The sequence below is a fragment of the Filicampus tigris genome, chromosome 8, assembly GCF_054856515.1.
Source record: "Filicampus tigris isolate MCC_2025a chromosome 8, RoL_Ftig_1.0, whole genome shotgun sequence".
In the NCBI taxonomy this organism is placed as follows: Eukaryota; Metazoa; Chordata; class Actinopteri; order Syngnathiformes; family Syngnathidae; genus Filicampus; species Filicampus tigris.
Window position 1 is genome coordinate 25407397 of NC_141224.1, and position 24684 is coordinate 25432080.

A 24684-nucleotide genomic window follows, 5' to 3' on the forward strand; every position below is an offset into this window, starting at 1 on the left:
ATGAGTATTTCAAAATAAACTAACATTCTGAGAGGCAAACACACAGAGCTATGTACACTGTAATGTTTTATTTTATTTTCACAAATCCTCCCTGATATCCGGTTTCCGTTTACTGTATCTGTTTATTATGTGGAGTTCAATTGAGCAGAGTGCGTGAGGCACGGACGTATATATACTGTACGTCCGTGGCGCGAGGACACGGATTTATATGAATGGACTATCATAGGCGCCTCACTGTTGCAGCCCTCTTACGTTGCTACTGTTACCAACAATTTCTGTTGTTTTTTCGCCGAAAACACTGTTATAAGTGCATATTTTAGGGTAGGATCCCTGTATGGCGTAATGAGAGCCTTTGAAAGAAACAACTTAAAGTAGAAGTCAACCCCCCAAAATTCTTTGCGATAATATTTAATGCGCCTTCACTATAGTCTAAACATGACATTCTCATTAATGTTGTGTTTAGAGAATATGAGTTAAGAATTAAATTCCACCCATTTTTAGCTATCTCAGGGGTCGGCCATTTAGTCACTTCTGTCGACTGAAAATGACATCACAGTTGCTCAGGCTCAGGTAACCCAATCAACTTTCTGATGCTGAGCCATGACTGGTCGTTACCTGAGCCCTGAGCAACTGTGATGTCATTTTCAGTCAACAGCAAGTGGCAAAATGGCCGCCCCCTGAGATGGACAAAAATGGATGGATTTTAACTCATATTCCACAAACACAATGCTATTCAGAATGTCATGTTTTGACTACTGAGCCTGCATAGAACTTACCTGTATTCTTGTAAATAATTTTTTTGGGGGTTGACTTCCACTTTAAGGTAAGGTTTACATTTCGCAGCACAAATTTTCATGATGGGCTTTTCTTTCCTTTCATTGTTGATGGTTCTGACAGCATGCTGCAGACGAATATAATAGCACTCAGAGAGACACTTTATAAGAGAAAATTTAAAATTGCATTCTTACCAGTAAAATATGCTTGTTGCGCTTCTCACAGATTTATTGGTATAACTGTATGCCATACATGGTGGCATTTTTGAGACAGAGACAGAAAATAACCTTAAATCGCCGGGGAGAAATCTGTGTATTCAAGTTAGGCGGGGTTTAGCGATTGGCAACGTAAAACGGCCGCTAGTGGCAAGGCAAGGCAAGGCAGTTTTATATAGCACATTTCATACACAAGGCAACTCAATGTGCTTCACACAAGCAAAGACACCTAAAAGCATTTACAAACACAACAGTTAACAGCATTTCAAAAGCAAAGTAGAAAAAAACAAAAGCAACCAACAAAACTACAACATTTAAGCACATTAGCAGAAAACTTTAAAAACATCTAAATATATATATCCATCCATCCATTATCTAAACCGCTTATCCTCACAAGGGTTGCGGGCGTGCTGGAGCCTGTCCCAGCTGTCTTCGGGCAGTAGGCGGGGGGACAATCTGAATTGACATCAACTTCCATCCATCCATCCATTATCTGTACCGCTTCTCCTCACAAGGGTCGCGGGGCGTGCTGGAGCCTATCCCAGCTGTCTTCGGGCAGTAGGCGGGGGGACAATCTGAATTGACATCAACTTATTTTACAAAATAATTGGTTGTGTAAATATAATTAATAACAAATAGTAACACAATTATTTGATTATCAAAATAAACTACAGGTATTTTACACATGCACATCACATCACAACTGTGAGCAGTGTTGGGAAAGTTACTTCCAAAGTGTAATACATTACATATTACTAGTTACTTGCATGTGAAAGTAATACGTTTCTTTACAATATTACTCTATTTGTAGAGTAATGTGTTACTCAAGTTTAAGTTACTTTTAAGTTACTTTTTTAAAAATCGGGGATTAATTTATTTAATAATGATTTCAAGACCTTAAAAGGAAAATGCAAAATTTGCTGCCATACTCTAGCTGGTAAAGTTAACTTATGAGCATATTCAACTATATAGTGTGGTTTATAATATTAAATGTTTCGTGTGGTGGGACATCACTACCTTTGATCAATATTTGTATCAATAAGATTTATTTTTTAAATATAAATATTGGAAATGATATTTTGTCCAGTAAATAAATAACCACTGTAAACCACAAATGAAATGATCATTATTCTCAAATTAATTTACACACTGGGGGCGGTATAGCTCAGTGGCAGAGTGGTCCTTTCCCAACCGGCAGGTTGTGGGTTCAATCCCCGGCTATTGGAACCATGTTGAAATATCCTTGAGCAAGATACTGAACCCCCAGGTGCTCCCGATGCTGCGTCATCAGGAGGTAGATGAGGTACAGTGTGAAGCGCTTTGAGTACCAAAGGTAGAAAAGCGCTATAAAAGTGAAAGTTCATTTACCATTTACACACAAATAATAGTGATGCATTGCATATAATTGATAATTGGTCTAACAAGATAGATGGATAGATAGAAACACACAGACAGGGCATGTGTAATAAAAGCAAAAATATGTATTGATCAAGGCAAAACTGACCTGACTAAAAGTATTTTCCTTTTTCATTATTATTTTTTCTATTTATAATAATTGAAAATTCAGTTAGTTCTAATTTTCTTTTACTACATGGAGACAAAGTTTCGAGGTGATCTGAAAAAAAAAGGTAAATAAGTAACGAGCGCATCAGACTCTAATAATTGCGGTTATCGTAGTTCGTCCGATTGAATGTGACGTCATTTGTCACCGGCAGATGATTTGCATTTTTGATTGCGAACAGCCAATCAGAATCACTACGTTTTACATATGGCAATTGATGGCACTAAGTTCATTAAATCATATCTAAAAAGCACAGTAACTTATTTTTTTGCAGTTTATTCGCTTTGTTTTACTTAGGTTTCTTTCTGCTTGTATTTTGTGTCTATGATTTGCATTTTATTTTATGAAACCGTGACACTGATTATTGTCACAAACAATAACTTCTCAGCCCTCTTCATTGTTATCAATGGTATAAAGACATTTGATATGCTTCGTAAAGAGTTGACCTGTATACTTACATTATAGCGTGAAGCTTCGAATGCAACAAGAACTATTTATCTGAGTGTTGCTGGAAGTAAAGCTTACAATTAAGTGATGTTAAGAACTCCCTCACTTGCTAAATGATGCCAACATATATATTATAGTCCTGAGATATGTGACGTGTTACCAGCGCTACATTATGTCGTTACTGCCTAAATGTAATGTATTACTGTACTTTGTTACGCGTTACCCCCAACACTGACTGTGAGGTAGGCATGCAAACCACTGGCACTGGGTCACTGTCAGTGCTCCCCAAGGTTTAAGTTATTGCATTTAAATTTTTCATTCTAATATAAATTTTGTTGCTGTAAAATTCACTACATCATCCTACGACCAGCATTATCATCAGATGGTTCTCATTCCAAAATGTATTGGGCCTATAGGACGTTTTATTTTGAAAATCCCAACGTGACTGAAACATGTAGTTCAGGCTGACTTTACGTTTGATGGCGACAACGCTGGGCCGGTGCGGCATTGCTCCTCGTTTTCCTGCTCCTCATCGTAACACCTTCCCTGCCTCCTGCTCCAGTCTCTCGGGGAACAGGATGATCCGTTGGCAAGTGTTTCTTCTTCACCTTTGATGCTCGGAGGCGAACGAGCATCTGGACGCACACAACTGATGGTGGTGGTCCCATGCAGGGCCCAGCTTACTTACTTATAGCGAGATATGGTCTGCTGAACCCCGTCAGGCCATAGAGGGTATTCTGAAGAGACAAGGTCACTCTTGTTGAAAATATGAAGATTTGGAGCACAGAGCATGCTTTCAGGTACAGTTTTTGTTTGATTGTTTTTTTTTTTTTAAATGAAGCATTCCTCATAAAACGGAGACAGCTCACTGCTATAAGCTATAAGCTTTGTGAGCGTTGAGATTCACATGAATAATTGTAAACAAACGTATATGATCATACAATACAACATTAAACTGTAAGTCAACTTAAACATATTTTTTTCAAGAATATGTTCTATGCAGGCCCACCAGTTGAAACAAGGCATTCTGATAAACATTAAGTTTGTGGAATAAGAGTTATTCCACCCGTTTTTAACCATCTCTGGGGGCGGCCATTTTGTCACTTCTGTCGGCTGAAAATGACATCACAGTTGCTCAAGGCTCAGGAAACGACCAATCAATTTCCTCAAGCTGAGCCGTGATTGGTCGTTACCTGAGCATTTCTGATGTAATTTTCAGTCGACAGAAGTGACAAAATGGCCGCCGCCCGAGATGGCTAAAAAGGGGTGGATTTAGCTGCTTAACTCATATTCCACAAACGCAATATTAATCAGAATGCTGTGTTTCAACTAGTGGGCCTGCATAGAACATATTCTTGAAAAAATTATGTTTGTGTTGATTACCACTTTAAGTAAAGGACAACGTGACTCAGATTTATTGGAATTGATTTTACAGGAAACTCAGTGGCCACAGCTATATAGGTACCACACAGTCTGTGGTGATTATAGTTAAATGTGCTGAACTTAAATGTTTATCATTAGAGCCGTTACGGTGTACTGGAACAGTATAAAAATTAGCACTTTTGCTTCACAGTTCTGAGATTTAGGTTTGAATCGCTACTTAGGTGCTCCTGTGTGGAATTTGCATGTTCTTCCCATACTTGTGCAGGTTTTCTCACGTAATCCAGTTTCCTGTGCACATTCCAAAAATTATGCATGTTGTTAGGTTTATCAAAGACTCCAAATTGTCCAAAGGTGTGAGCATGAATTGTTGTTTCATCTGTTTGTGTTTTGAACTGTCCATGGATGTGAATGTGAGTTTGAATGTTTGTTTATCTATACTGTAAATGCCCTTTGATTGGCTGTTCAGGGTGAACCCCACAGCTGGGACTCGCTCCAGCTCATTTGTTTTAGAAAATGGCTGGCTGGATGGATAGATGGATAGTTGGATGCATTGTTTTCTGTGGTATGGAAAGTGCACCGCAACACGCTAAGAGCTATATTTCCAATATTCTGCCCTTATAATGCGGTTTGATAACGTCGCCAAAATATTAGAAACAGCCCAACAACCTACAACCACAATAGTAAGATTATGTCAAACAAATACTTCTCTGGTGCTGTCAGTTCATTTTCTTTAGGTGCAGGTCCTAAAGTGGCCCGTGCGTTTAAAGTAGGTTTGAGGAAAGATTCCGGACTCGACAGTGTGCCCAATATGCTCGCAAATGCTGACTTTTCAGGGTCTGCTGGTAATGATTTCATCCGGTCCAGCCTCCTGCAGGAGGTATCACTTTACCCTTTTTTCCATCCTGTGTACCCTTCTGTCATCGTCCCTCCGTCTTTATTCATAAAAATAATCATCCTCTGACCCCGTCCGTCCTCGTCCTTTTAAAGTACTTCCCTCCTTACATTCCATCAGTTCAGCTGCCCCAAGGGGGAAAAAAAAGTGTCCATGCACTTACAGTATAAACATTATTTAAAGCTCATTAGCTGGCTAATTTCCTATGCAAACCCACTTACGAGTATCGTGAGTGGATTGAATTGTTTACAACTGTTTAACCAAGATTGCATTTAGCTGCCAAAATAAACACCGTCAATCACAACAGCCCAGAGCCCGCCATGGGACATCACGAGAATATTTAAGATTGCTTTATAATGTTATTGTGTTTTATTGCCAAACGTTTGCATTATAACACAATACGTTTTCAGTTTTTATTGGTTATTTTAGGAGGAAACAAAAGACTTCCCTTTCCGGGACATTTAAATGTATGTTGGCGCTGGCAGAGATTTTTACAGTCTAAAGATGTCCCACACAAGCACATACTTCACAGGCAAAGAGATAAGGTACTAAATGTTAACAGTTAGTTAACAAAACAAAATTGCTATCCACCTTTTTCCTACGCCCAATACATACTTTATCCCGATTACACAAGACAGGCTGGGCGTGTTTCTGTCAGTCAGTGAAATGGGGTCCTGTGGCATAACACATGGTGTTACATGTGTTGAACCACTAGAGGGCAGACTATGCCTGTGTAATGTTATTGCGGGGAACACACATGAATAGTGCTGTGCAGGCAGTTGATCAAGTCGGCTCCATGGTATCGCAGAAGAGAACAGTCGTCTTGCGTCGTTTTAAAGAACCCAACACAACACATAAGTCGGTACTTGAGCCAGTTAGGGACGATTAAAGGGACGGATGAAAATCCACTTTCATCCTTGCTTTGTTCATCCTTTATAAAAGACTTCTTGTCCTCTGTCCGTCCCTCCGCAAAATGGGCATTCCATTCCGTCCCTCGGACAGAATGCCCATCTCTGGTAATTATCAATTACTAAGCCTATGATAATACAAGAAATTCATGTTGATTGACGTGATTGAACATATTTTTTTTGCATATTATTGGAATTATTAGTGGGTTTTTAAAATGAATGAACAATGAAAAATCTAAACATTCTACACACTGTCCCTTAAATAACTACAAATATCTAAATAATACAAGTAAAATGAATTTTAAATTGTTTAGCTTTAGGCTCTTATTTTTCTGTTTTTACTAAACGTTTTACTGGGCGGGGTATCATTTCCATTTTGTCTTCTTTTAGAATTATATAAAATAACTGACCTGTTTTGTCAGCTGCTGCCCATTGCAAACAAAGTTCTTTTTACAGCAACATATTTTGCAAATATATCGTGTCACTCTTTACATCATACAAAACTATGGTTTGCCAAATAAGATGACTATACATCAGCAAATATGGTCATGCTGTACCTCCCCAAAAGAGGATGCAACCAAATCCTGCCCAGTGTGACCAAATTTAAAAGTTGGTACCAGCCGTGCTACCAGTGCAAAAGTTAGTGTTGAGCCCTGAAGGTTATTTGTTGACATGCTGAACTTGTTTGTGTGAAGTTACCCATGGGAGACAGTGATCAAGGCTGCAATGAGGAAGTACCCTAACCCGATGAATCCGCACGTGGTGGGTGTGGACGTGCTTGACCGTCGCCTAGACGCAGAAGGACGCCTGCACAGCCACAGACTACTCAGCACTGAGTGGGGCCTGCCGGCAATCGTACGAGCGGTCAGTGGTCACGCTAGCCATGCTCTGTTCACACTAGCTGCTTTGAGAAGTCTGCTTATTGTCATTTGGTGTCATTTCTTGCTTTTGTTTCTGTAGATACTGGGAACCAACCACCTGCAAACATACGTGAAAGAGCACTCCATAGTCGACCCTGAGGAGAAAAAAATGGAGCTGTGCTCGACAAATGTAAGATCGTCGACGTTGTTGAAATGTTCTGAAGGAAGTTTCACCTGTTCCTTTTATCCTGAATGCTTGCAATATTGTACTAACAGTACCAGAAGACGGCATGTTCGTAGTTGAACTATTTCATGAATGCCAGGGAGATCGAGACATTGTCGTGGAGCCTTTTTCTGCCCGACGTGGAAGAAGGTCTAATCTGTCCAAAATGGTTCCTATTCTTCTACGCCCTGAGCCGTCCCCACAGGCTCTGCCTATCCCCATCTGACAATTTGCGACTCCACAACTGGTTTCAACTCGACTTGTGCGCAAGGATGTAGATAGATAGGAAGATGCTAAGCAGGAGAAAAGGTCACAGCGGCACAACAGCCTCAATGAAGTCACCAAAGGCCAAAGCTAACACTGTGAAGATTTCAACCCTTTTGTGGGCAAGGAACCATTTCCTCAAATTCCCAACCTTTACTGACATATAGTCAGGTGCTGTTTTCTCAATTTACTCACAAATTTAATTTCTCTGTCTGAAAATCTTGGCCTCTTTAGGTGAACAAAAAGCGATTGTTATTATTATTATTCAGTAGTGTGACCGGCCATGATGGAACTCAAGTTATTTGACCCTTCTGCCGTCAATGTGGGAGGAGCATTTTAATGTCAATCACTATATTGTAAATAGATTAGCATTTTTGGACCTATTATGTGAAATTGGATTACTTCCCACATTTTGCTGGGATTTACTGCTCTAATATGTCAGTCAGTTGAACCAACCCCCAGCCTAGGGGTGGGCGATGTGGGCAAAAAAAAAAAAAAAAAAATCTTGATATTTTTTCAAAAAACTCGATAACGATAGTTTGACGATATTCTACAAAAAATATTTTAAATCTGCACTTGCTTCACAGACCAATTGTGGATAGACAGCGTTTGTGAACAACATCTCTTTTATATTGCTAAATGCAGCTTCTGCAAAACATAATTATATTCTACGACAATATTTAACAATAAAGAACAAAAAATTATGTATAGACTTACATTGATTTTTGGGAATATTTATGTCATTTAAATGTCTCTGCTGTTATTCCATAATGATGTGACATTTTGATCTGCAGTAAGTACGGGTGTACCGCTGCCAACTACTAGAGCAATCAGAATGATTAAAAATGTATTTGATATGTGACATGTGACGAAATGTCACCCAGCAAGAGAAAAAAAAGACGTCGTCATGACAACACCCATTCTCATACATTGGCCACAGTATTCAGAATAAAGTTGAATAGCAAAATTGCAATTTACCGAAAAGTGCATTTTCCCACTCATTGTGACTTTTTTCATGTTTGGGTGTATACTGACACCACATTAATAAGCTGTTGTAGTTTGTGCAACATGCCTCGGGAATACAGGCTAGTTAGGAATGATGCGGACTAAAAGCGTGTAAACTGAATGTTAATCGATCATCCAGAATGTCACATTTGATTTATTCGCTAAAGTACTGTGTGTGTGTGTGTGGGTGTGTGTGTGTGTGTGTGTGTGTGTGTGCGATTTGTTAGTTCAACTCGACGACTGTTTTCTGAGTGTGTGTGTTTAAGCCTTTGATTAGCGTGCTTGCGCGGTCGCCAAGTTTTCCTCTTAATCCATATGGCTCATGGTGCAACAGAATTGCTCTTCAGGGTAACCGTTTTGGCATATCTAACAATGTTATTACCACCGACGTCAGTCTTCTCAACCCCAAACCATTTACAGACTAATCCCCGCTCGACACTCCTCCATGCTTGAAACAGCTCGGCTGCAGTGCGGACAGAGTCACGTGACCGGGTCCTGCCCGCGAATGATTATCACTTCCTCCTCCTCTGCCATCACTGCACCCTGATTTTCAGCATTTCCTCATACTTCGCGTCAGTCGACTGACTCGAGTCGTTATGCTTTTAGTATTAATACTCGATAATGTAAAATTACACATCCTAAAAGCAAGATTGACGATGATATCAATGACGATATATATCGCCCACCTCTACCCAAGCAAATTAAAAAATAATTATATTAAATAAATATGTCATTTTGATGCAGTAAAACAATAAATCATAAGAAAGACACAGTTGTTAGCAATATTTGCTAGTGTTCCAGTCCATTCTAAGTTTTAGCGAGATCAGTTCCTGCAAGTGGGTCACTGATAGTGTAGTGGTACACACGCCTGAGTTGTGTGTGGGCAGCGTGGGATCGATTCCCGCTCAGTGATGGTGTCTGTGTGTGCCCTGCGACTCGTTGGCGACCAGTTCGGGGTGTAGTCTGCCTCCGCCCGTTGACGGCTGGGATAGGCTCCAGCACCTCCACGTGACCCTGTATAGGATAAGCGGTTTGGAAGATGACACATGACACAGTTCCTGCAAATCTATATTGTTGGGTAAATATTCTTTATTCATTTCTGCCTTAATTGTGTGTATTTTTCAAATAAGTTAGCTTTGCGCATTGCAGTGTTTCCCAACCTGTACTGAGCCAAGGCTCATAGTCTGTAAATTTGAAAATTTCTTGGCATACATTCATCCATCCAACTTGTGAACCGCTTATTCTCACTAGCGTCGCAGGCATGCTGGAGTCTATCCTAGTTGTCTTCGGGCTGTAGGCGGGGTACACCCTGAACTGGTCCCCAGCCAATCGCAGGGCACACATACACAACCATTCACACTCACAGTCACACCAATGGACAATTTTGAGTGCTCAGTTAACCTACCGTGTATGTTTTTGGAATGTGGGAGGAAAGCGGAATACCTGCAGAAAACCCAGACAGGCACAAGGAGAACATGCACACTCTACACAGGGAGGCCGGAAACCGGATTCAATCCCACAACCTCTGCACTGTGAAGCGGATGTGCTAACCAGTCGGCCACTGTGCACCCTCATGGCATACAAATAAACAAACAAAGATGTCACAAAAAGTATATACTTTAGACAGTATAACAATATTACATCCATTCAATTTTTCCTCCTCACCCACAGATCGTGCTTGATTAATTTGGATTATTTTCTTTAAGTAAAGCAAAGAAAAACGTCAACATTTTGGGGTATATATATGTCTTATGGTTTCCAAACATTCTGAAAACGTCTGTTGGGTTCTGCTTTGTGGTAAAGCTTGTATTTGAGATGCAGTTCTTATTTGTTCTAATGGACATGGCACCCGGCAAGTAATTGGGGCATGATGTCTATTATGCAGTAGAGTGCAGGCCCGTATTGGAGGAAATACTGCCATTTAAATGATTCCATGTATTGAAATTTCAGTGAGTGTTGCTTTGTCCCGCAGATTACTCTTACCAACCTGATCTCAGTGGATGAGAAGCTCCTTTACGCACCTCACCCAGACAACCCTGAGGTGTACGTTTATTTCTGTCATTTCCATCTAGTTACGAAGCACTTTTTAAAGTCTATATTTTGCCTTACCTTTGTTGTGCTCCACAGCACCATCTTGACTCAGGAGGCCATCATTACAGTGAAGGGAGCCAGTTTGAGTAGCTACCTGGAAGGCATGATGGCAAGGAGAATGTCTGCTAATGCCAGGAAGGTAACACACACACACACACATCATTGCATGAAATGTCCTTGGTAACCTCATGTAAACGTCTTCTTGCTTTACTTCATCTGATGCTTTACCACGTATGCCGTTCGTCTGTCCTTTAATCTTTCTTTTCTCGCTGTGGCTCTCTAGGGATGGGATGCTATTGAGTGGATTATTCAGAACTCTGAAAGAGAAAATATTACTCTTTGACATTTACTACCTCTGGTAACCCTAAGCAAATATCTCCTCCTTTGATAAAACAGATGTAATTCAGCATTACTTGTTTATGGATCACCTAATTCTTAACACTTGACATTTGCAGGAGCGCCCCACCATAACTTGAGCAAGTGCTTCGGGCAGATACATGGAGAACTCTTTGTGGACTTCCCACACGGCATGCGGGCTTACCTGTGCACAGAGAGTGACACTGGTGGAGTTGCGGTTCCAATAGGAGCAACTGCATGACCAACTTGTGCTCCAATAGAAAAGGACTTTGTGTGCAACACAATTAATGACTGAAACTGGCACTCCTGTTATTTGTATAACACTTGATGAGGATGATCATACAGATGTGATATGTACTCAATCATCAATAATTAGTAGCCGTAAAACTCTTGCAGGTGATAAGAGTCCTCATAAAAAGGTGCTTTTGATGTTTTTAAATATATACTGTACATATATTTTGCACGATAGAATTATGAGTAGCATGGTAGTTAGGGTTTAATTCAGCTTTTGGTTTTGTTCACATTACAACAGAACACCAGCTCATTTTTGATGCATCGTCAGGCGGTGCTACCTCAAAATTCTTTGCAACAGAGATCATGGGTGAGGAAGGGTGAAGTTTGGAAAAAATGGTTGGCCTCATAATGCTGCCTGTGTGCAATCACTGCACCCTCATGTCTCTGAAATGCGTGGAGATATATTACAGCCCAACCAAGTGATTGGTGGAAGAATAAGATTCACAATGTTACAGAACTGAACATGCTTAATAATACTGAATAAGTATCAACATTTTTTAAATGGGTACAGCCAGTGAATTGTGTCATTATTTGCATCCTCTGCTAATGAGTTAAATTTATTTGTAATGTCAACTATTGCCACATATTGTTTGGTATAACATTTGCTATCATAACTACATGAACAGTAGATTGTCACCTGTTTTCTGTTGCAGCCATCTTTTCATTATTTTCTGTCAAACGAAACTTTCATGCTGATGTACTGCAGATGCAGTGCGTGTATAATGTGCACTCTCTCCATGTTAGCTAGATTTCAAAATTTAGACATTGACTCTTGCAGTTCTAAATTCACCCAGAAGAGAGCGCTACTCACCTTTGCTTACGACCTACAAACGGGGGCAACCCAAAGTCAAATCACTTGTTTGCTAAATAAATACAAAGTGCTTCTGAAAGTTACGTTTATTTACATAACCAGGGCATTTATAGAATACATTGCAAAGTATGTACATCGATTGGTTGAGCGGTGCCAAGAGAAAGTCTGGATACAACGTCTTGCAGTTCTTTCAGACGCCATTTAAACAAGCGGAACTATCAACCAGAATTTTAATAAATACGCTGCATGGTTCTTTGTCGTGCAGGAGTTTTAGAAAAAAGACAAGATATTCCATACACTTTGGTATCCAAGATTATATACATTATTGTGTTTATAATCATGAAACAGAATCAGGATCTGGAAAAATGACCACTGTCATCACTGTACCATTTTCAAGTTTTGCAATATAAGGCACACCAAGTTGTACATATCTCAGTCAGAAATAATTGCAATAGCAGTCACAGCAGAAAATGAACACGACATTAAAAAGGTATCAAATCTTTATAAAAGTGAAAAAGTACATTTTAAAAAAACATGGTGCGCTGGCACCCAGTTGCTTACATTTGACTTCAATGTTCAGTACCGAAGCCACAAGTAATAGCAGTGCCAAACCAAACAATAACCTCTGAGCTTTAAACACCGTACCCTCAATGTGATCAGCTTTAGCAATACCAAATCAGAATTTTACAGATTTACTCCTATACGAACAACCTTCCAAATTCCTGTGTCGAAATAAACTATAACCGACAAATTAATCTGTTGCATTTCCTCACTTCTACTGCTCCCACTTTTTGCACAAGGATTATTGTTCAACATGCCTTAGCTCTCTTTCACTCAATTCACAGTGACATCATCTTACCTTTAAGTAAACAATCTGAAATCTCAATTGCATATTTGTCCCACTGCCTGATCACCATTGAGTCATATCATCTGAATATACACAGATTAAATGAAACATAGGCCTTTATGTACAGTATGTACACTCTGTTCATATGTTTTTCAGGGAGTTTGGTGGGGCCTTCAGAATTTAAAAAGGTTGATGAAGTCTTGAGGGGACAGGGCCATGGTGCAGCTTTCTGGGTTGTTGGCAGTGCAGGGATGATTTGTGTCCTGTGGTGGCAAACAAAAACGCTTGAAAAAACTTGATAGACGATAGGCAGGTAGAATATAAAAAACACAAATGTGTATACCTTCCAGAAAAGGATGTGACAGTGTGAACAGAAGTGCAGAGTGTCGCTGTACTGCTCTCGGCGAGGATAACAGCGGCTCAGCTTGAAGTACATCTTCTTCCATTCCAGGTGACCTTTGTCTGACACCATCAGACGCTTTCGGATCTAATGGAGGGAAAACACTTTTTAAGACATGAATTGGGGAAAAAAGAAAACCCAACAGCACTTCACTTTAGTTTAGGTGTTTTTTGCACTTCAATCACAACATTGTTTTAGTTTTTACCAAACTCTGTAACCCACAAGTGCATTTGTGTGAGCAAGGTGCAGTACACACACGCGCACCTTCTTCCACTGAACGAAGCCTGCTTTACCGCTACTTGGATATAAAAGGGCTAATTACAATTTAAAGATTTTTTTGGTAGTGTTTGCATTGCATTATATTTAACATACAGCAAAAGAGAAGCAGCAGAAACACCTCATAATGATGCATTGCAGTGCTAGATCACTGAAAACTCTCAATGTTGCTCTTTACGGGCAAGCCCCATGTAACCTTTCAGAAAACACAGCGATGTCCAAACTCTGATAAAACAGACGTATCAGTGCAAGTGGGAGGCTGCAGAGTGTGTGCAGCGGCACTGCAATCACTTCGCACTACACGTACAAGCACTTGATAAACACCAAACCACAACCATAATAAAAAAAACACAATTCAAATATTACTTAAAAACGAAATGATATTATTCCGTATTTGTAAATGCAGAATATCTGACATTTTGTACCTAACACAGTACAATGTCTAGTGAATGAATTTTCATGATTGGGATGAAATTCCCAGCCCACTGAAGTACCGGTAGTATGTTTACACATGCGCTGAAATGGCCACATACCTGTCTATCTGTGAAGTGGTACTGGCAGAGTCTCTTCCAGAGCAGGCGGTCATCAGCAAGGCCCCCCAATTCTGGACAGACTTGGCCCAGGCAGACCAAATCCCTGCCATCCGACAGACGCTGCATGATGTTCAGCTGCAGGCTGGCAGGTAGCTCCATTAGCGTCATGCCCGTTGCTGTTGGCTGGAAGCGCCACAAAAAAATTTGACACTTCCATTTTTTTTTTTTACTTACCGGTACATAAACAATACTGTGAATATTAACCCATGCCTCATTTTTCCTTTCTCACCCTGTTGATCTGGATGTTGTTGAGCTGCTGCTGCCATTGCAAGATATTGTCCATGCGGTGCACCCACATGTTGATGTTCCCCACCAGCACAGACTTGCCCATGTCCTGCACCAGACCGCACAGCGATAGATAGAGCGTTTGGAGCAGCTCCTTGATGGGACGCACGTTCTGCTGGTCATCGAGCACTGCGGCAGGAGGGATGAGAGTGATTAGAGAGAGATTTCTCATGCAGGACAAATTAAACATTTGCTCAGCACCACAGAAAGTATACCCAGAATTAAATTCATACAAGCATGGAGTGGCGGTAAAGTAATTTTGTGCTGTGAAGTTTAGCCAGGCGGCTTCATAACAGTGCCTAAAGAATTTCAATAAAAGTTCAAACTGCAACAGCATTTGGTATACACTGTGATCGGCACAGCAGACGTTAACGTTATCACCAACAAAACAATAACTACAATGTACGTTTCTGCATTCGTGACTTCACTTATTCACAGGCTAAGGCCAAAGCAATCACACTATTGCTTTGGTGCTATCTGGTGGCATCAAGGTAGTATGTTGAAGTGTTGTTTCATTTGGACATAAGTAGTGCTTTGTCACCGTTTGGGGAATTACAAAGCTTTTGGAGGGGGAAGTGTCAATCACTCGCCAACTTCCTCCATCAGCGGCAGAGCTAAGTTCCCATCGCTGGAAAATTGGGGGGGTTTCACTGTACAAAGGACTCCTGCTATTGATATGGGGACTGAGGGCCCACAAAGAGCGCAAAAAAACCCTAATATTGGACACCAATTACAACTGCCTTGAAAAAAAACACGCACACACAAATATACCGTATTTTCCAGACTATAAGCCGCTACTTTTTTCCTAGGTTTTGAACCATGCGGGAGGCTATTATGCAGATTTTTCGTCCACCACTAGGGGCGCTCTAACCAAAATTAGAATCAAAACTAAGAAAAAAAAAAAATCAATGCAAAGAAGCATACGCTACTTTTTCTTTGGCAGATAGAACACAGACGACAAATTCCAAACAAAAGTAGAATGTACAAATCCACCCCTTTTTAGCCATCGCAGGGGGCGGCCATTTTGTCACCTCTGTCGACTGAAAATGACACCACAGTTGCTCAGGGCTCATATAACAACCAACCATGACTCAGCTTCAGAAAACAGGTGAGCCTTCATTTTCAGTGGACAGAAAGTGACAAAATGGCCGCCCCCTGAGATGGATAAAAATGGGTGGATTTTGCTTCTTAACTCATACTCGACAAATGTGTTTAGATTAGTGGGGGCGCAAACAACATATTACAAAGAACATTTTGAGGTTGACTTCCCCTTAAAGAATAATATTCAGACCGAGTAGCTGTTTTACTTTGTCTTTTTATTCAGTCGTCTGAGCTTTAATGAGAAACTTGAGCTGACTCATGGCTGTGCCTTGAGTTCTTGTCTCCCCAGGGAAACAAGTTGCAGCATATATACCATTTTATTGACAGGCTTATGAAAATATTTACTTGGAAATAAATCAGTAAATGTTTTCACATACCCCCTGCCATGTGCTTTCCCTTAGTTGGGAAACACTGCTTTAATGTATTTAACACGTCCCTGCTGGGAATATTACTGAAGTAACAAAACGTCATTGCTTGCCAATAAAACCCTTAAATTAAGAGTTACTGTATGTGAAATGACTTTGATGAGAAGTGTTACAAGTCTCACCTTTCTGCACCACTCTCTCCAGAATATTCATGTAGTTCTTCTGAGCCACGCCGCTGAGTGAAGGGAGCTGAGACTTGGCGATAAGCTCCAGCAGCTTGAACAGAAAAAAAGACAGGGAGAGGGAGAAGGGGGTATGAACTGAATGTTCCACTCATTTGGTACTTAAGGGGTTTGTACTGTTTGCCGAGTTCTTAAGTATAGATATACACACCTACACATTCTTATATATGCACACGCTGCTGATAAAAACAGTCTGGTTGCAGTCCGCCTCGTCTGAAACTAATTGATGAGTGTTTTCAGGGGTGAGAAGCTGCCGGGAAGCATTTGGCCCACAGCCTAGGGAGCCAGAAAGCTTTGCAAAACAAGCTTTAATCACTTGCCTGCTGATCCTGTCAACTGAATTATTTATCTGTGTGCGTGCGTGTGCAGTTATCATCATTAGCCTACGTAGTAGGCTGGCACAGCACACATGCTGTGACGTCATGGAAGAACATGTTTGACCTTGGACGTCACAAGAGAGAACCAAAACTGTATATAAAGTACTGTATTGAGAGTGCTGTATTCATCGTCACTCCTTGTGCCCACTCCTTACTTTGTTTGCTCGCGCCTTATTCCTTCTTCCATTCCTTCCAGCTACATTCCTTCAGCCTAATCCTATGACCTTCGTTTTTTAGCGGCTCATCAAGTGCCCCGCGCTTTGTAGAGCAGCCGGGCAGAACAACGGGCATTTCCGTATCTACTTTTAGCACCTGTAGCTCACGAAACTGCACTTCATTGCCTGCTGCTCATCTCACATTTTTCCACAAACTTAGATGGTATTAGGAAGACCGCTTGCTATTATATAACGGCTTTAGGGATACACCTTAATGTTTCTCTCTCTATGAAGTTACCTCTATTTGTCTCTCTTGACATAAGAGGAGACCCACTGAATGTCGCTCAGCAAAGAACTTGATCTGTGAAAGTGAGTCGGACTGAAATGAAGTAATCAGACGCAGACAGTGGAAAACGGTGACCCAGAATGCTGTGTTCAGACTGGACAATCACAGGCAGACATCTTGTTGTGTCGGTCTGTCGGATTATTGCACTGAAATCTAAGTGTTAGCTCTGGAGACTCCATTAAAAGGTCATTCCAAAACACATGACCCCCTATCTGCAGAAAGCTCCATTTAATGACTGGGAGTCGAAATAGCAAGTAGAGTACTTGTGACTATTGTAATGATATATTGCAAAATAATGTATTTTATTTTTTTTACAGAGAAAATATAGTGAATGTTGAATGCACAGAGTGTGTGATTCACCAGATGCACATGTCTGGCAGTTAGGGTGGATGAGAGTCACAATCACCTGACTACCACCAGGTCTAGTTTCATGAGGCCTGTAAGGAGGGGTCTTGCCTCACTGCGCAGTAAAAGCCCTCCCACACTAGCTCACGTGGGTTCACATGTGGAAATGTTTCTCATCAGTGAGGTGAAGCTTTGTGGGGAACAAAAGGTTATCTGGTACTATTTTACAATAAGGGTGTGAAGGTTTCTATGTAATCTAGTGTTTTCAAGTCGCTATTAACTTATTCAGTGTAGGGGTGGGCGATCTGACAAAAATATCTTATCACGATTTTTAAAAAATAATATCACGATCACGATTTTATCTTGATTCTTTTTTTACATCGTTTTTTTAAGACTAATTTGCACATTTCTGACAATTTTCCTCATGTTAAACATATAAAATATAATTAAAATGTACATAAAACTCTAAAGGAAAAAAAAAGACATTTTAAGCCAGCTATGCTTTCTTAACAGGTTTTAATTTGAATAGTGACAATTTTTATCAAAATGTGCAGTGAATGTAAACATAAAAGGTAACATTACGTGAATATAAAAACACAGCTCGTAACGCAGGTTTAGTACTTTGAAGAGTCTTTTAAACCCCTCGTTTTCCACTGTTTTAATGGGAATCATGTCTTCAGCAAGGTTCTTTACACCGCTTGCTTGTTTTATCATATGGAGTGCCCTTGTTAAATGACTGTGTTACCGTGGGTTGCGTTAGCTTGGAGCTAGCGGCTGCCTCTGGCTACCATGTGTCTGATCTCCGTTTGCTTTGGCTGTCGGCGCTGACGTCCGAACCAAGTCTCTGCAAACTTTGCAAATAACTGGTTTGCACTTTCTCCTCAGAGGAAAAGCCAAACCAAATCAACACTGTGGATGTGGAGTTTCTTTTCGGGACCAACTCTGCTTTGTGGTGGGTGGCTTTCCGCTATATCCATCCATCCATTATCGATACCGCTTATCCCCACAAGGGTCGCGGGGCGTGCTGGAGCCTATCCCAGCTGTTTTCGGGCAGTGGGCGGTGGACACCCTGAATTGGTTGCCAGCCAATCGCAGGGCACACAAAGACAAACATCCGCACTCACAATCACACCTAGGGGCAATTTAGAGTGTCCAATCAATTTACCATGCATGTTTTTGAAATGTGTCACGTGCGGCGCACTGTGCGTGCTGTGATTGGTTGGTCAGGTATACGCGTCAGCGGCTTTGCGCCGGCATAGAGTTAAACTGTTTAGAATGTGCCATGTAGACGATCAAACGATCTTTCGGCTTTATGAGATCGTGAACACGTTAAACCGATCTAATATCGTCATATCGCCCACCCCTAATTCAGTGCAAGACTTTTTCAGACCCATTGTGAAATGACATACATATGTCATTGGGATAGAATGAGCTAAAGGGAAGTCAACCCCAAAATGTTCTTTCTATGCAGCCCTACTAGTCTAAACATGCCATTCTGATTGATTTTGTGTTTGTGTAATATGAGTTAAAGTAGTAAAATTCACCCGTTTTTGTCCATCTCAAGGGGCGGCCATTTTGTCAATTGCTGTACACTGAAAATAATATCACAGTTGCTCAGGGCTCAGGTAACAACGAATCACAGCTCAGCTTCAGAAAACAGGTGAGCTGTGATTGGTCGTTACCTGATTCCTTTGGAAATTGTGATGTCATTTTGAGCTGCTCAGTCAGCTTTTGTGAGCAAGTGACAAAATGGCAGCCCCTACTTAACTCATATTCCACTAATGCAATATTAATCAGAATACCGTGTTTTGACTAGTGAAGGCACATTGTATATATGAAAATGTTGGGGTAGACTTCTCTTTTAAGGATTAACTAAGTTGATTAAATGTTAGAAGCCATTAGATAAGAGCAGCTCATTATTAATTAGTAATAATATAAATAAGCCTTCATAACATGGCACCATTTTGCCAGTAATCAATAATAGCAAGTCGTACTGATTGCAAAATCAATATAATACAAATAAAGTATGGCAGTAGTTTTAACTTCAGGGTTTATATTGTTAAAATGATCCTATTTACAAAACATTTATACAGACTTTCTAAAACTATTGTTGGAAAGTGGCACCAAATATTTTGGCAGCTTTCTCTTATGATATCCTGCTTTGGGAAGATGTAATTTCAACCCCCCAACCATCAATCTATACTCCATTAGAATGAAGTTCTTTAACTCATACACGCAAACATGCACCAGCTTGGTCAAAATCCTCTCTGCAGAGCATTGATAAGAGTCACACACCCTTTAAGGAGTGTCACCCCCTCAGAGTGGCTAAACCAAACACATCAACAAACAATTTAGACGACAGAGTGAGATTAGAAGACTGAGGAAGAAAGAAAAAAGGACTCACTCTGACGACATAATTGAACCTCCTCGTGTCCTTGATAGCGCTGCAGAAATCCAAGCGGTTGAAGGCTTCCCCCAGGGTACAATAGCCATGGCGCTGGGAAAATTTTATTAACAAGGTATTAGTTTACAATCATCCACAGCACGAATGAGATTGTCTCTCAACATGTTGACACAAGCAATGACAAAATGTTTTGGTAGCTAAGGTTATCCGTTACCTCCTTGGTGCTTCCTTTATGAACATAAATCCACTTTTCCCTGTGGAAATCTGTGAGAAAGCACAGTGTTTGTATTAGTGGCCTGAAATAGATTTTGGGACATTGAGGGAAATTAATCCCCCAAAACCTTTTGAGCATCTCATGCCAATCTATGACTGGAAGCTATGTTGGAGTTTTTAATTACATCATTAATAAATCCACACCCAACAACAACAGACACTGGATGGTGGTGGTGAGTGACTCACATGTGACCTTGGTGTTGTTGTTCATGAGGTCTTTTTTCCTCTTCTTGGCAGCCATGTCATAGCCAAGAGAAAGCAGCAAGTTCTCCTTGTTGAAACACTCCTGCTCGGCTTCACAGAAGCTACAAAAGCGCAAAGAATGCATGTTCATTAGTCCAGTGATTCCCAACAAGTGCTCCCTGAGAGATCATCAGGTGTGGGGCAAGAAATTACCCGATTTCACTTGATTGGTCAGAAAACTATTTATTTCTTACAATTGTTGTCTTTGATTACCTACCAGTGACTTATGCTGAAAAGCAGAACAATTTGATGCTTAGTGACAGAAGGTGAATAATTAACCTGTGTACGCATCCTCTTGTTCTGCTCCTCTTGCCTGCGTTTACAAGTAGCAGTTTCGTGTGCCTTGGCTCTATAAAAGTTGCTTAACACCCCAGCTGGGCAGTCCGTCCCTGGGCCGGACCGGTCGGACCCTTCAGCCCGGCCGGGTGCCCATTTTTGGGGCAGAGGGGTGACAAATTTAAAAAATGGCTGGACTAAGCATGGCCGGAAGTTGATTTTAGTCCAGCCCACTAATCGGCCCTCATGCGTGTGAGGTGCTTGTGAGGCGGCCAAAAATCATCTCAGCCTACAGCCTAAAAGGCTTCTTTTTAGGCTTCTTTCTACTCCCGTGTCGGGGCGAGCGACAACTGCTGTTATAGGGATTGTGGTATTGTCCCCGCCCCCTCTTGTAATGGTATGCCCCAGTTGCAGGTGGGAGGTGCGGGTTACGTGATGTGACAATGAGGAAATACAAACACGCTTGGGCGCACATTGCTGTCTCACATGTTGCGATGACATACAGTTTCCTACACGGAGACAGATGAGCCACGCAGCTCGTTGCTGCTGCTGCAAAGTCCCATCACTCAAAGTAAACAAGCTACTCACCCACGTTCCCCCTTGGCCGCTACCTCCCAGATCGTTTTCGCAATAAAATTAAATGCATCGTCTAGTCATCCCTTTATGGTTGTAGCAGGCACAATATGCATTGCTGTCGCTGCGACCCCCCCCCCCCCAATTGTTTCAAAACAATTTGTGTCCACGAGTATATTCAGACACTAGCACATCAAGGTGGAGTTCATGCACTTTTTCTGGCGTTCACTACTTCCGGAAATACGCCATAGCAAACCTGCAGTGTATAGTGGTTTGCTGGTATGCTTTTATTTTGAAGGCCGGGAAGGAGGGGAAGTGTGCAAAATAAATAAGTAACTTGACTACAACTTCTGCGACTTCTTCTTCTACGACTCTTCTCTATAATTACTGGACCCAAATAATTATACAATACGACAATTCCAACCCCGGGGCTCGCAATACAAGGAAGCACGCAGTTGGGTAAATACTACTGGCGTATTTGAAGCGTGTCCACTGCGGGTTCGAATATTAAATTAGCCAGCTAATGATCCTTAAAAAGCCTCTGCTGTTAGCGTCTCTTTCGCAGCGACACAAAAAACACAAATTCTTAACTCAGACATAGAAAAACGTCTGCATCGCGTTCTGTTGTCACGTTGAAGACAAATTGCACGTGGCAAAAAGTCAAGTTGGTTTTAAAGTTCCTCACCCGCTTATTTGTGGGGTTATATGTATGGGGTTCCATTTGTGCCAAAAATATGTTATGTGTTGATGATACGTGTCTATGTTAGACGTCCATGATACGTGTCTATGTTATGTGTCTGTTATATGTCGATGTATGTGTGTATGTTAGACGTCCATGATACATGTCTATGTGTTGTTAGACGTCCATGTTAAGTGTTTGTGAGACGATCATGTTAAGTGTTTGTTAAACGTCCATGTTAATTGTTTGTCAAACGTCCATGTTAATTGTTTGTTAAACGTCCAAGGTAATTGTTTGTTAGACGTACATGTTAAGTGTTTGTTAAAAAAAAGGAAAATGAACCAAACAATAGCCTAAAGTATGAAGTTTGCTAAACTTGAGTACTGCTTACATTAATGAAAAAGACGAGATTCATTACATCAAATATTGCACATTTAGAACAAATTTAGGTTAATTGCTATTAGTGTATTGTGCAGTGAGGGTGCAGACAGATTGCGCTGTCTACCGTGAAATAAAAAAAAAACTTCACATTGACGTCTAACAAACACTTATCGACACATTACAAAGACACGTATCATGGACGTCTAACAAACACTTAACATGGACGTCTAACAACACATTCACACGTATCATAGACGTCTAACATAGACACATACATCGACACATAACAGACACGAATCATCGACATAACATAGACACGTATCATAGACGTCTAACATATACACATACATCGACACAAAACAGACACGTACATGGACGTATAACATAGACACGTATCATCGACACATAACATATAACATAGACACGTATCATCGACACATAACATATTTTTGGCACAAATGGAACCCCATAATTTTTTATACAAATGGAACCCCATACATATGAACGATTAGGGGGGAAAAGGTGAAGAATGGGAACAAAAGGATCAGCTAGGTTTTTCTTGTGAGTCGTGTTCACTTTATTCAAAATGTCACCTCTGACGTCTTGCTCATGCAGATTAATGACAAACCTCTCCACGGAGATGTTGTTGTTTTTGTCGTCCCCTGTTGTCTTCTTCCATCCTTCCTCGGTTTTAACCCAACATTGTCCCGGCGACCTCCAGTCCTGTCCGAGGAAAGGCATCCTTCACTTGTTTGGGATGGAGTAAATACGCTAAAACAAACAAACAAACAAACAAACGAGCAAACAAAACACTGGACACGTTAATACAGCTCCCTCTTTGTTAAACACTTGCTCTTCAACATGTTGTTGTTCCTACGGTGTTGTCATTGCGCAGTTTCTTATATGCTCCCGGAAGCAAGATGGCCCCGCCCACCTCGGAAACTTCCCTGCAGCACGTGGCTTTGTTTATCTACTCGAGCGTTGCAAAACGTCGCGGAAAAGAAACACACACGGAAACACAACATCACACACGAGCGCTTTGATGACATGACACGCGCGTATTCATAAATAGTAGTTGGAAAGACACTAGAACGAATGTTTTTTGTACTTTTGTTCTGCTTTCAGAGACCATTACGCAACCGTCTCCAGCAGCTGGGAACAGAAGCGAGCAATTATTATTTAACCTCGAAGATCCTCCATTAAAAACGTACTTACTTACTCACATATATGAATTTTTTAATGCACGGTTTCTTTGAAAAAACTCCTTGAGTTATTTACAACTGGGTTTGATACATTATGAACACTGGGCCATGTGTTTTGAGTTGTTGCTGATGATCGGGAGACAGCGTTCCAAAGAAACACGTGCTTATAGTTCATGTGGTACAAACAGAGCCATATCCCTCAGCCCTGGCAAAATGGGATTTTGGGGCCATCCATTTCTTCTCTAATAATGATAGCTGTTCGATCATTGTTGAATTCCCTCATGAAGGACTATATTCAGTGTTGTAAATGTAAAAAATTATTTGATTAAAAAAAGACAAAACACAACAAGAGGCGACGGGATGATTTAAAGTGGAAGTCAACCCAATTTTTTTTTTTCAAGAATATGTTCTATGCAGGCCCACTAGTTGAAACGAGGCTATTCCGTTTCATAATGTGTTTGTGAAATATGAGTTGAACAGCAAAATCAACACAATCACAGCCATCTCAGGGGGTGGACATTTTGTCATTTCTGCCGACTGAAAATGACAGCACAGTTGCTCAGGGCTCAGATAACCACCAATCATGGCTCCGCTTCAGAACAGGTGAGCTGTGAGCAAAGTGGGGTATTGGATATCATATGAGGACCAAGCAGGTTCGCAATTCAACTCACCTGTATTTATAAAGCACTTTAAGACAACCACCGCTGTTTACAAAGTGCTGTACATGGAGCAAAAGTAAGTCAATGAAGACACTAAAAAGCACAAAAACAGTAAAACCAAAACCAAATCTCATGCTAAGTCAAAAGCCAAAGAATAAAAATTAGTTTAAAGATGGGAAGCAAGGGGCAGAGCTGGGCATTTTACTAAAATTTCCCGGTCCGTTTATCACGCTCTGTCTGCAGCCTGGTTACCCTTCAACCATCCATCTCTGCATCTTTTTTTTCCGGCCGGAAAAAATTGTAATTGCCTATAGGTCATAGTCCGCCTATCATTTCAAACAGGCTTCTGTTAGCGTTTCCGTCGACCAACTTCCATCAACTACGACCAGCACCTTCCCAACCCGCTGAGCGAAATCTAAATGCTTCTCCCTTTAGGACCCAGAAGCTGTCATAAAGCCTCGGCCGCGGGCAACAGGAAACTGAAGCCATCCATCCATTATCCATACCGCTTATCCTCACTAGGGTCGCGGGCGTGCTGGAGCCTATCCCAGCTGTCTTCGGGCGGTAGGCGAGGTAC

At 41.0% G+C, this 24684-nt stretch overlaps 2 protein-coding genes across 5 annotated transcripts; one reads left to right on the forward strand and one right to left on the reverse strand.

Moving 5' to 3' along the window:
* Positions 1-3454: 3454 nt before the first annotated feature.
* On the forward strand, positions 3455-12840 carry prelid3a (PRELI domain containing 3A). 3 transcript variants are annotated; one of them, XM_086038217.1, is made up of 8 exons: positions 3455-3586; positions 3670-3797; positions 6876-7044; positions 7141-7230; positions 10505-10575; positions 10660-10762; positions 10907-10981; positions 11079-12840. In XM_086038217.1, exons 2-7 carry the CDS (start codon positions 3766-3768, stop codon positions 10964-10966), a joined length of 525 nt encoding a protein of 174 aa, XP_085894343.1. In that variant the 5' UTR covers positions 3455-3586; positions 3670-3765; the 3' UTR covers positions 10967-10981; positions 11079-12840. The 3 variants fall into 3 exon arrangements, with proteins under 3 accessions (XP_085894343.1, XP_085894342.1, XP_085894344.1); XM_086038216.1 differs by having other exon boundaries at positions 3463-3797; XM_086038218.1 differs by lacking the exon at positions 10907-10981 and having other exon boundaries at positions 3463-3797.
* Positions 12157-23228, reverse strand: fbxo32 (F-box protein 32). 2 transcript variants are annotated; one of them, XM_086038215.1, is made up of 10 exons: positions 23124-23228; positions 22875-23017; positions 20281-20399; positions 20036-20085; positions 19822-19914; positions 16135-16228; positions 14431-14615; positions 14142-14324; positions 13276-13419; positions 12157-13195 (listed from the first exon to the last, which is right to left on the reverse strand). In XM_086038215.1, the coding sequence occupies exons 2-10, from the start codon at positions 22985-22987 to the stop codon at positions 13106-13108; spliced, it is 1071 nt and encodes a 356-aa protein (XP_085894341.1). In that variant the 5' UTR covers positions 22988-23017; positions 23124-23228; the 3' UTR covers positions 12157-13105. The 2 variants fall into 2 exon arrangements, with proteins under 2 accessions (XP_085894341.1, XP_085894340.1); XM_086038214.1 differs by lacking the exon at positions 23124-23228 and having other exon boundaries at positions 22875-23117.
* Positions 23229-24684: the final 1456 nt, after the last annotated feature.